This window comes from Agelaius tricolor, unplaced genomic scaffold (assembly GCF_023055355.1).
Source record: "Agelaius tricolor isolate 1412-34295 unplaced genomic scaffold, bAgeTri1.0.p SCAF_10, whole genome shotgun sequence".
NCBI lineage: Eukaryota > Metazoa > Chordata > Aves > Passeriformes > Icteridae > Agelaius > Agelaius tricolor.
In genome coordinates, this window is record NW_027269270.1 from 24,410,256 (window position 1) to 24,423,243 (window position 12,988).

A 12,988-nucleotide genomic window follows, 5' to 3' on the forward strand; every position below is an offset into this window, starting at 1 on the left:
CATAAATGGGCCTGGCAGGGTTGGAAATTACTTCATGCCTGAATGATTGACAATTGCTAATAGGGTCCAGGCACTGGCAGGTCCCCTCAGAGGGGGAGAGCTTGAACTTTGTGCCTGAGCTGCCAAATTGGTTTTCTTAAAACTCTTAATTTACTTTCAGGGTTTCTGGAGCCTCGCCTCCTTCATTAATTGGTTGGTCAGCATTGTGCTCATGCTCGTTTGGTTTCCGATCCCCCCGCGCACAGGCACACACTCACCATTTGCAATGGTCACCCAGCTTGGATGTGCGGCTCCCCTGGCCTTCTCCTCCTGACACTGAGTCAACAGGCATGGCTGCACTCATGGAAACCTTGCTGGCCTTCTCCCTTTTAAGTTAATTTAGTGCCCATGAAAGGGGATTATGGACAGGATTCTGTATCCCCTGAGGACAGCAAAGCAAGCGGACGTTCATGGTGCTGCCCGACCCCTGTGATTCAGCACCCAGAAGAGAGGAAACCTCCCATCAAAGGGCACTTGGTCCCTGCAGTGCTCCTGTGTCCTGAACATCCCACAGCAGTCATGAGTGCAGCAATTCTCAGCACTTCCAGCCTGCCTGCAGGAAGGGAGCAGCCCATGGGTCTTGTCTGACAAAGCCTCTCTTTCCTGCAGTGTCCCGGTTTTCGAGCCCGCGGGTGACTCCAAGATTAAGCCGGAAACGAGCCCTGTCTATCTCCCCACTCTCTGATGCCAGCATTGATCTCCAGACAATGATCAGGACCTCCCCAAACTCTCTTGTGGCATATATCAACAACTCCAGAAGCAGCTCAGCAGCGAGTGGCTCCTACGGCCATTTATCTGCCGGGACAATCAGGTAAAGCTCTGGGATCAGCTCCATTCAGCTGAGGAAACACCCGCATGAAAGAAGGGATGATCCTCCTGCAAGGGAGAGCTTCCCTTCCTTGCAGCCTCTGCTTTTGTGCATCAGGGCTGTGTAGCATAGTAAATCAAAGCCCCCATCTAGTTTTTCATGTGGAAAGGTATTTTGTGGCATTTGGGGTGGGGTTTCTTTGGCTGGATTGGGGTTATTGGCTACCACGTTTCCAGTAATTACAGTATGATCATGCGTCCCTGCAAGCAGAACCAGATAATAAATTGGTCTTAAAAAATGCTCATTGTGAGCAGTTTGACTGGTTAAGAAACACTCTGATTTAAGAGATTGCCCCAAAGTACTCTCCAAATTACTGGCCCACATTCTTAGAAAAAATGTTGCCTGGGTGGATAGAAGAGCCTAATTCTAAAAGCATATTTAAACCAAATCTAAACCCTTGAGTAAAGTTTTGTTCAAATCTTCATTAAAAAGCACTTACATTAGCCAGCTGACTGTTGTCAATCCCTACTGTGATTGCTTCACCCAAGTTTCACAATGTTATTATTCTTTTTGTTACTTAACTGTTAAAAATGTTAGATCTAATTAACACTGATGTTGCAAAGCAAAGGGTTACGAAGATTATGCATGCTTAAAACTTGTGGGGGAAAACAGAGATGTTTTTATTAATAAGTGTAGCATTAATTATGTAAGTTGCTTTATCCAGCAGCATAATTTAGAAATTGACTGTAAAATCAAACATAAGACTGGCATAAACAAATTGCAACTTCTTATCTGGTAATCGTATTTTTTCTAGCCTCTTTACCTGTTGTCATTAGCTGCACATACCTGTAGCATGTCAACTTATACTCAGATATTAAGAGTACTATCTGGTATTTTTGACAAATCAGTAGAGTCCAGGGACTGACCTAATGGTCAACTTTCAGCCTCCAAGGGAATAATCAACTAATAATAAAGAATTTTAACCCCTTCTCAGTGTTCTAAAAATATATCCTAAATGTCAGGATTTGTAAAATGGGTAACATATATAGCAGCATAACTGCCAGAAATTTGGTATGAAAAGACATTTTTGTTATTATTTTTACAGCATCTTAAAGGCAGGAATGAAATACTCTCTCCAAAAGCAAAATTGGTTATTAAGCGTGTTTCTAATTATGGCCCTATTCTCTGAACAGTCACACCTCAGGCAGTTTTTGTGGTGAAAATACCATGAGGGTAAAGGTTCAGGGCAGCCACTTCTTGAAGGTGGCAAATAATCAATTTTTGAGCTGTCTATGGTTTGTTTATCACACATCTAGAGTTACCACAGAGCATCTCCTGTGCTTCTCCCTCTCTGCCCAGTGGACTTGCTCCTGGGAGTTAACCCCTTTTTTCCAAAAGCAGAGTTTTGTTTTTACTGCTCCCCACTGCTGCATCCTGTCTTGGACCTGTTGCCCCAGTTATTGCCCAAGCAGCCAGGGGGAGTGGTGTTCCTGGTCACTGCTGACCTAGATTGGAGATGAACCAGTGACCTACATAGGAAGGGTGACATGCTTCAGCAGTCCCCTGAGCCAGCACTCCCCTCACCTGAATGCAGAGTAAATTGCATGGTTTTGGACTATGTTAAGTGGATACTTATTCATCCTTGCTGTAATCTGTGCCAGGTGAGCCAGGTGATGCTTGTTTTTCATATCCAGGTTAGCATAACCCCAAAGTTGCAAGTTTGCAAAAGAGGTCTGCATGGGAAAACCCAGGAGCCTTAGGGGCTGCAAAGCCAGATTTACCGAAGTCTCATCCTCTTATGAACTCCCAAGGGCTTTTGTTGGGTTTTTTTACATAGGAAGCAAGGAAATCATGATCAGTCTAATGCTTGGGTCAAAATGATTCACAAGTTTGCTGAGGCACATGCAAGTCAAATGATGACTTTGCAGTAAAGTAGGCAGTCAGGCTTATCCTGGCATTGAAGGCATCTATCTGGGTATTGCAGGTTGGTTCCTGGAGTCTCCGAGAAGCCAAACTTGAATCAGTGACTGGCTAATATGATAAATATTGTTTAAAATAACTCGTCATCATTTCTATTTCTTCTGTTGCTGCAGTCCGGCATTCAGCTTCCCCCACCCGCTTAACCCCGTGACGTACCAGCAGATCCTGACCCAGCAAAGAGGCCTGAGCTCAGCCTTTGGACACACTCCTCCCCTGATCCAGCCATCCCCAACCTTCCCCTCACGGCAGCACATGGCAGTCATCTCCGTGAACCCATCACCAGCACAGAGCAGCAGCAACAGCAACTGCATCTCTGACTCCAGCCAGGTAGGGACAGCCATCCTGCATGGCACATGTGGAAGTGGAGGCACCTTCTCCGTGGGAGGTGAGCTTCCCTTCATGGTGGTTGTGGGAGTTCTAGCAATTCTCTTTTTTACTCACTGTGCCTTTATGTTGCTGTTCTTTTTCCTGGCAAGTGTTTCTGAATTAGGCACAGATAAATTTTGCACCCATCTCCCTTCCTTGCACCTGTTGTTACAGAAACCAAAGGCCTTGGTCCATCAAAGTATTGAACACAGTATGCAATGTCATCCCAGGCAGGAAATTTCCTTGAACATGCTATATGCTGTGAAATTGAGGGACATCAGTTGCTGTAGTGTTTTGCAAAATAAGCACCTGTGAACCAAGCTTCTTGTTGGGACCTTCACCAGTCCCTCCTTCCTTTTTTGTGCTATCTGAATCATGATGAAGGTCTTAATCTTTAATGTGTAAGTGCATCCTATGTAGGACCTCTTCACATTTTACTTGCTGTTCTTCTTTTTCAGTAGGTTTTCTCTCAATGTGTCCCTGCTGTCAGTTTTTACTGCTAAATTTTGCAAAACCAGGGGCCAGATTTTGAAAACTAGGAATGAGATCCCAACACCTTAAATGCATCCTTACAAATACCTGTGAGCACACAAGCACATATATGTGTGCACAAGCCCTCCGCATGCACTGGGTTAGTGAATATGCCTAGCACATGCTTAATCATTTTTCTTTTCCACTTACATTCCTTCCAAGTCTAAATTGCAGTTGCTTTTCTCCCCAAAGACTTATTTCACCATATGTCACACCCATTTCAAATCGTTGTTCTAGTAGTATCATACTGAACTTTTCAGACTGGTTTATTGTTTTAGGGTTTCTCATGGCTGCTGCACTGCAAACTCTGTTTGTTATTGCAGGTTATTTGATTGATTGGTTTTGTTTTCTCCTTACAAAACTAGCTACCAAAATAATGTGGCTGGAAGGAGTTCTGCCTCTGTTTAAAAATTTGCAGGACCAATCTTGAGCAATTAGCAAGAGTATTTAAAATGTTAATGTTCCAATTTTATGCACATACAATGGGATGTTTTTTCTCCTGAAGTTGTTCTTATTTTTTAAGAGCTTAGCAAATTACACACACAGTCTTTCATGGACACAGCATGCCAGAGCCCTCACATATAACCAGAGACCCCTGCTTCCCCCAGGAATTCATTTTCTCAGCAAATCATTTTGTCACATTGAGAAATAAAACTGGCTTGGGTGGGGGTTGTATAAGGCTTTGATGGCTATGCCATGGACTGGATTGCTCTGAAACAGAGCAGCAGTGGCGAGGCCAAGCTCCCCAGTGAGCCTGAAGCTGAGGCTGCCCTTGATTCTTCCCTCTCTCCCATCCCCCTGCCTTGCACAAACCTACATGAGCTGGTTTTCATATGAACCCCAGGCCAACCCTGCTGTCCCCTGCCACTCCTGAAACTCAACCTTGACTGATTTTAAAGTGAGTTTTCAATGATGAAGTGGGCCACTGTCTGTGTGTCATCCCAAACCCCAGTGCCATTTCTTGCCTGGTTTTCTTTCCTAGAGCAAGCAGAGCAGTGAGTCGGCCGTGAGCAGCACCGTCAATCCAGTAATTAACAAACGCAGCAAAGTCAAGACTGAAGTTGAGGGCTTGCCCCCAGTGTCCCCAAACACACAGGTAACCTCCCTCCTGTGAGCCATGTTGTGGGGTTGAGGCAGCGAGCTGCTGGAACTCATCTTTGGGAATGATCCTCTTGGCATCTTTTGTTGTAGCTGGGAGCAAGGCAGCAAAATCTGCCAGGCAGGCAGGTGTCTCTTGGAGCACAAAGCCCAGGAAGGGACAGGGCAGAGCTGCAGTGACTGAGTGAAGCATTCCATGGGTACTTGGGACTCAGCTTGCTGTTGCTGTGCTTGGATAAGGAAAAAAAGGAGAGAGCAAATATATCAAATATAATAATGGAAAAATGATGTCTGAGTTTTCTGTGCTGCAAAGCAAGCAGCATTAGTGTCTCAGAGAAAACATAGATTATGAGGGGAACTTGCATGTAGGTAGAAAGCTTGCAAAAAAAGGACGACTTCTTGATTCAACAAGGAATTGCTCCTAGAAACATCCTTTACACTGGTGACACAACATTTGACACCAAGAAGGGCCCAGAGGCCTTTGCTTTCTTTCTGGAGCCCTGTGATTGCAAACTGCTTAATGGCTGACAGTATCCATCTGACCGTCCTTTATCACAACTGTAAACTATCAGGAGTGCTCTGGGCACTTCATTTTCATGAAATATTAAGCCATGTTATTGTCAAGCGAATGGAAGAGTTGATGACAAATTTCTCCTCCTGCCCTGGTTCAGGAGCAGGTCTCAGCATGATGCATGGGGACAGCAACGTGTGTAGTCATCAGGGGGCTGGTAAAATTGATGAAGATAGCATATCAGGGAAAGATAAACATGCTGTAGTCAGCACGATTAGGGCAAAGAGGCACCTCTCTGGAGCTTTGAGTTTAGGAGTGCATTCACACACTGCTGCAAAATCACACGCCCTGAAAAACCAATCTGGCCACCGCCTGGGCTAATAGGGCAATGTGTTTATTTCTTGCAGCAAATGAAAAAATATTCAAAAGCCATCAGTTGCTTTCTCAAAGCATGTGTTAGTGGAGGAGCTGTGGGACAGACAACGGCTGCCAGCCTCCCTGCGCTGCTCCATGCGAAGCCGTGTGCGCCCAGCTTGGGAGTGCTTGGAAAGCACCAGCCTGGCTCACCCCTGCTCCAGGGGTTTTATCCACTGGGTCTTAAAAACACTGAAATTGGCAGTGAATGGAGCAGTTTAAAGTAATGCAGTGAGATTTTATTAGAATAGCAAGGTGAAATTAGGGGTAGGAAAATGCACGCTGATCATCTAATAGTTCCTAATGAGGCGGTATGTGAAGTAATTCCCCAAGAGAAATGTAGGTTCCACATCTTGCAGTATTTCAGTATTGACTGGGAAATTACTAGAAGGTACCGTGTAAAAGCCCGTTCTTGGCAAGGAGAACAGATTAAAAAACTGAGTATAGTGGGTGTATACTTTGGTCTAAGCAAGAAGAATTGATTAAATTTAGAAATTCCTTTTCTGCAGGACACTGTGCTGAAAGTTGTGTTACAGTCAGTTAGTAATTGACTGATCCACTTTTTGCTGACTATGAAGTTCATCTATCCCCAAAAACGTGTATGTTTTGTTTTGGAAATGCTGCATTTCAAACACCTCATATGAGTTGTGGTTTGGGTGTTTGCAATCCTTGGCAAGACAGTCTCTCCCATGATGGTTTGTGCTGTAAAAAATACAATCATACAAGATTTGTGGGACACAGTGAAGTACCAGGCACAAGGGACCTGAGTTACTGAACTTCTGCAGTGCCACAAGAGAGCTCCAGTACAGATTCAGACTAGCATTGAACTAGCTGGAAATAAAACAAGTTAATTCTTTTCAACAAATTAAATTGTTACAGTTCCATTTTTCCCACAGAAAGTATAAAAATTTGGGGAAAATAAGATTTTTATTAGAAAATTGCAGTTGTCCAGGAACCGCACTTTGCACAGAGACAAGCATAAAAAAATTAGTGTTTAAAGCTAAACCAATAGGAATTTCAGGGAAAAAAAGCTGCTCTTTGAACTTTCTCAGACTTTTGCTCTGGGCTCTAGTATAGCTTGAATCTCCAGAAGTCTTTCTGTAAATTACTACAGTTTCCTGTCCCAAGAGCCACCTTGCAATATCTTTTTTTTTTTTTAAATAAGAGCTAATTAAAACAAATCTCTTCTGTCTGAAGGTGTCCTGGAGGCAGGATGCTTTGTGCTAGGCAGCGGTAGTGTCTGGGAGGAAAGGGAATGAAGGGGGTCAAAACCTGCTGGGTTTTGTCTTGCTAGATTCCCAAGCCAATAGTGGGTGCTGATGGCCTTGTTTGTAGTGCAGGTATCTGATCCATGCAGAGTTGACAGTTGTCCTTACTCACATTTGTACTAATTATGTTGTATGTTACACTGTTGTGTAGTTGCCCATGCTTTAATCCTAGCAGCCATAACAAAAATCTTCTGTGCTTCATTTAGCACTGAGGATCTGGCTAGACAGAGAAGTTAAGGAGAGAGCTCGCAGTGTACCCAGCATAAAAGTAACTCATTAATGAGTCCACAGTCCCAGGAGCTCTCTTCTGCAACCTACTGTTCACTGGGTCTTGCTCGAGCTTTCCAAACTCCCCTCTCAGGAGAAGTGCTTTGAGACCTCATCACTTCATCCCTGTGGAGCATCCTGCAGGCATAAATCTTTGGGTTAGCTATCATTTTCTCATCTACTGAGAGATGCAGAAAACAGGAACCCCCTGCCCAGCCCATGTCAGGTGAGTGGGCTTTGGGCTCTGACTGCCCTGTGATTTCTTTATGCTCATGTTTCTCCACTCTGCCCAGATCAGTTGTGTTGCTCCAGCAAAGAACATAACATAACATAAAGGTCAGAAGCCAGCTCTTTCTTTTTTTCAGTTTTTCCTGGGACTGCCCCCAACCCAGCTGAATCCAGGCACTGCTTCATCAGTGGCTTTGGGGTGTTTCATATTTTGTCGTCAGCTCTGATCCACTTCTGCCAAAACCCTGTAGCTCCTTATTTCACAGTAATTGTGGATGTTATGTAGCCACAAAAAGCATGGTTTTGTGATCAGTTGATACTTGCCCTGTAATCTATGAGTGATGGAGGAATTCAGATGAAAGAAGTTCACCTTATACAATGCACCGTTATGTGTTGCAGGAGCATCTGACAGACCTGAAAGAAGATCTTGATAAGGATGAATGTAAACAGGAGCCTGAGGTTATTTATGAGACTAACTGCCACTGGGAAGGGTGCACAAAGGAATATGACACTCAGGAGCAGCTCGTCCATGTGAGTAATGGTTGGGAGGAAACCCCAGCGATAAATTTGGGTTTCTGTGCACTTGTCCTCATTTTTTATCACTAGCTGCTGTACAGCCAGAGCTCACCCTGGGAGCTACTAAAGGTGCAAATCAGAGATACGGTGTGTAAACACTGCCAAAGCAGGTCGCTGCTCCCCGAGGAGTTCAGCTGAAAGAAGGCTCTCATAGATTATGTGATATTGCTCCCTTCTCAGCTGCTGAGGCTGCACTTTCAGTCTCCCTTGTGCATGGCCCAATGACAGAAGGCTCAGTGCAGAAGACTGGATCAGAAAATGGGGAAAGGGGCTGAGCCCTTCTCTCTTCACTGGCCGTATTCACTGAGCCTTCCCACAGAGCTACACCAGCTATGGGTCAGGGATCATCCATGTTGTCCTCAGTCCTGGTCCAGGCTGGGAAAGTCTCTAATGCTGCTGTTAATGAGCTGTGCAGCTATATCACTTAGAGGCTGTTGACCTGCTCAGCTCATCCCTCCCACAGAAACAGAGCACTTTCAGACTTTGGAGATATGCTCCAGTGTCTGAAATACAGAAAGTGGGTTGATTTTCTAAATCTTGGGCAACAGGGCTTCCATAATCACAGTGATGTTCCCAAACCCATGTCAAAACTGCTCTCTGAAGGATCCCCAAACCAAGTCATTAATCAGATTTTCAGTTCTAATTAATTCCAAGAACCTTTTGTATGCTTTGCTTCCTCTGGGTATCTACCATTTGGTTTCCTTTGGCTTCTGGGGTCAACAAATTCCTCATCCTCAGGGAAGTGCCTATGAAATCAGACATGATCTGTGCCTAAGCCCCATTTTGCTCCCAGCCCAACACCTCCCTAGTCCTTACTTTGGGTCTGTGGTGCAAGTCCCATTTCTTTGAAGCCAGCCCATATCTGCTGGGAATTCACCAGCCCAGCAACCCTGATGCTTGCAGCAGAGTTTTGGATTAAACACATTTTGCCTCAGGAGCTGCTACCTTTTCCTTTTCCTTCAGCCTTTAGCTGCTTGTCTCAAACAGGCTCCCAGCTTGCCAGGGGCCACCCATGTGCAATTCACATGTAGCCCCCTTCCTGAGGGCTTGTGTTTGCTTTCACCATTTTTTATATATCTTCATTTTGGATACGTTTTGATGCCCCCAAATTGGCATCAGTCACCATTTGCCCGTGTTCTGCACACAAACATTGTGCAGAGGGACTACACTCTAAATTACAATTTTGGGCACATGTTTTTCTTCCATCTAAGGCTAGTGCCTGCCTGCCTGTGCCAGAAGCCACTGGTTCAGTGCATCAAGTCCTTGAGTAGAGACAGATTTGGAAACGGTTTTCAAGGCCAATTGAGTGATCAGGTGCTTAATGGGTTGCACATTGCATAGTATGGGGCATTGCTTTTTTGGGGTTAAACCGCAGCATGCCTGTCAGATGGGCTGGGCTCACATGTGTCCAGCAGTTTTTGTGTGTTTCCCTCTCAGATGTAAGATAAACTAACTCTGCCCAGAGCAAAGTACAAAGCACCAGGCAGCTCAGCACAATTTCCAGAAAAAAACCCCAAAAATAAGCAAAGAAAAACATTTGATGAAATATCCCAAGATTTTCCTAAATTTGGAAGGTTACAAAAATTGAGTCTTCTGTACTGTGATTACTAGCAACATGGGGTTGTGGATTTGGGATGCCCAAAATACACATGCAAATGAAATACAGATGTTGTGGACCAGCTTCTGAGAAGGTGCCATCTCACCATGCATGGAAAAACTGTATTTTGTGTGCAAAGTACCTGGGTGAGCAGGGTCTGTTCCCCATACACAGTGTGCTTGTGGGAGAAGTGCATGTCAACAGGGAGCAGCAGCAGTGATGACATATTTTTGCAAGCATTGCTGCTGCTCCCAACCTCAAAGGTCACACTCAGTTTGAGAGAAGCCCAAGCAAAGCCTTCAGCCAGGTAGGGGCTAAGGAGCTGTAGCTGAAGTGGGGTGAGCTGTGCAACTCCTCCTACACCATGTGATGGGAAGCAGATGTTGCCTAGACAGGGAGTGAATAGTCCTGAATGGGGGCTACAGTTCCCTTCCTGTAAATGTTCTTCCTCTGGCTCAAACAAGACCAGAAGGGTAAGCCTGTGCTCTTCCACACTCCCAGCATTGCTGTGTGTAGTCTTGGTTGCAAGTTAGACTCCCACACAAGCAGAGCCTGGAGACGTGTCTCCCCAGGCTGGCCTGGACATGGTTTAGCATATCCGTGGGTCTCTGGAGAGGTTCATCAGATTTCCACCATCTGAGGCTAAAATCTCACACCAATGCCACATTGTAAAACCAGAACTGTAGGCAGCAGAACTCTAAACCCATACAAAACCTCTCCCAAACCAAGGCTTCCCCAGTTCTCCCAGCACACAGCTTTGGCTCTCAGTGTTTGTGTGTGGTGCCCAAGAGACCAGCTGAGCCCCACACACCTCCTCTTGTCTCTGGGTAGAGCTGGGACCCCAGGCAGCAGGACCTTGACTCCAGGATTGTTCTGCAGTACACAGAACACTGAGACTGAGTTCAGCTGGAGCTGTGAAGGCTGATGAATCTGTTGTAATGTACTTTTGTGTCCTCATGCTGCCTCACGGCCCCAAGAGAGTCTCATCCCTAGCTGCAACATGTGTGCCTGGCCTTGGCCTGGGGACGAAGGCGGGGGCTGGAAAAGATCTCAGCACAAAAAAAGCCAAAACCCAAAACCAAAGTGGTTTATTTTAGGATTTCCTGTCAGTGAATGTCTTCTGAAAACACAGGAGCGAGGACAGGCATTATTTTTGGCAATGAGACCCCATTCAGAGAGACAAGGCCGCCGCGGGAGCGGCGCTGCCGATGGGCTGGCCCCTGGCTCTGTTTATTTTCAGCAGGGCTTCATCTGCCCTTCACTGGGAAAAAACAGCCCACTTCTCCCTACCAGGGTGGATGAAGGCACCATTCTGGGTCTGGCTTTTCAACACTCCAGCACAGAGTTTTGTGGGCCTGAGCAATTAGCAGTAAATGAGCTCTCCCTGCTGCATAGCTCTTAGATGCTGTCATTTCCTGCCAGCCACCAGCTCTGGACGGCAGGTGGATGTCATCAGGCCAGCATATGGACTTAGATGCATAGGATCATTTAGGTTGGAAACAACCTTTAAGATTATTGAATCCAATCAAGGCTTGTCTCCTGTCCATCATCCTCCAGCAGCATCCCAGGAAGGGGTCTCAGGTGTGTAAATGCAGCACAGGAGGGTTCAGCAGAAACAAAAATTACTCTGTCACCCTGTCAAGAGTGGCATCAAGCAGCTGGGGGCACGCTGAGAGGGCTCCCTGCTCCCAGAAGCTCCCATTGCTTTTGCAAACCTCTGATTTTTGGCCTGCTTTGTACCAAGTGTGCTGGGTGCTGCACACCTTTCTCAGCAGGACACACCAGACCACAGTGCTGGGTCCACATCCCTGTGGTGTCACCTGTGCACCTGGCACCCAGGTGCTGCAGTGCCTGACAAGCACTGGGGAGGGAACATCTGGCTTTTGGAGCACTGTGCATGATTCACTGGCATCAGCTCTTCAGGAATGACCTGGTTTTCCTTTCTCTCCTACCAGCACATCAACAACGACCACATCCATGGAGAGAAGAAGGAGTTTGTGTGCCGCTGGCAGGACTGCACACGGGAGCAGAAGCCCTTCAAGGCCCAGTACATGTTGGTGGTGCACATGCGAAGGCACACGGGAGAGAAGCCACACAAGTGCACGGTGAGCTGGCAGGGGACATCTCACTTGGCAAGTGGGACACCAGGCTGGGGTGGTCACAGAAATGTGATGGCAGACATGGGCATGGCTTCAGGTAGGGCTCTAGCAGGCCAGCCACTGGCAGCAGCTCAGAGCCAGTCCAGCCCTCTGTGTCTGGGTTACAGCTACTTGCAGGTTAGACCCTGGGGACAAGAAGACAAGAGGACAAGGAGTGTGGGTGAGGTGTTAGTGGGCAAAACTGCATTTCTTTGGGAAGAACTATTTCAGAACTACCACAGAGATCCAAAGCAACTCAGGACACATCACTTAAGGTGAAAATCCAGCCAATTTAGTTGCCTACATCCAAGAAAGAAATTCAGTAATGCCACACTGTGGGGAGTTGCTTAACCCTGTGTCTAACCTGTCATCACCCACTACAGCTGCTGGGAATGCAAGATTCCCTCACCCATGGACCAAAGCATACACACATGTCTCTTTCTACCCTGGGAATCTAGGCCAACACCTCCTGCCTCTGCTCTCTTAATCCAGAGGTGAGGATAAGCCATAGGTGCTTAAACCCCAAAGAAGTGCTCAGTCTCCAGACTTTCTGCATACCAGCAGCACTGTGTCTAGGGTTAAACATTGCCTGAGGAAGAGTATGGGGTACTGTTTTGTATCTCAGCCCTGTGGGTGCAGGCTCACTGACCACATGGGAGAGCTGGGCTCTCCTTCCCCTTAGCCTCAAGATATGAAATCCCATATGTGCCTTCACATTTGGAGCCTCTCACCACACTGCTTGCTGATGTGGGGCAGCCAAGGATGCCTGATGCAAGGCACAAGAGGGAAGCAAGGTTATGGAGTTCAGTGACTGTGGTCAGCTGTTGGGAGAGGTGTTCACAATCTCCCTCCTCATCTCCTTCAGCCTTTATTCCTCTTTTCCTCCCTGTCTTTTGATATCCTCTGCTCTCTGCCTTCTCCTCCCGATGGCATTTCATAGCTCCTCTGCGATCAGCATTACACTGTTCCTCTCCCCAGAGTCTTGGGGATGAGTCTCTTCCTGCTCAGCAAATGTCTGAGCCCTCCTCCCATATATTCCTCCTCCTCTGCTCCATTAGCCAATTCCAGCCCTGCTAACTCCCTGGCTCTGCCCCAGCTCCTGCTTACAAATACTAGGATATGTATGATTTGCCTGCTGCATGACTCCTTTATCAATCTTCCAGCCTT

At 46.4% G+C, this 12,988-nt stretch overlaps 1 protein-coding gene across 5 annotated transcripts in view; it reads left to right on the forward strand.

Moving 5' to 3' along the window:
• Positions 1 to 12,988, forward strand: part of GLI2 (GLI family zinc finger 2) — a 191,859-nt gene that overhangs the window by 161,957 nt on the left and 16,914 nt on the right. For all 5 annotated transcript variants that reach the window (XM_071435246.1, XM_071435247.1, XM_071435245.1 and 2 more), the window contains 5 exons: positions 649 to 850; positions 2,941 to 3,154; positions 4,707 to 4,820; positions 7,910 to 8,041; positions 11,639 to 11,788. In XM_071435246.1, coding sequence (XP_071291347.1) covers positions 649 to 850; positions 2,941 to 3,154; positions 4,707 to 4,820; positions 7,910 to 8,041; positions 11,639 to 11,788 — 812 coding nt within the window. The remainder of the gene's footprint in view (positions 1 to 648; positions 851 to 2,940; positions 3,155 to 4,706; positions 4,821 to 7,909; positions 8,042 to 11,638; positions 11,789 to 12,988) is intronic.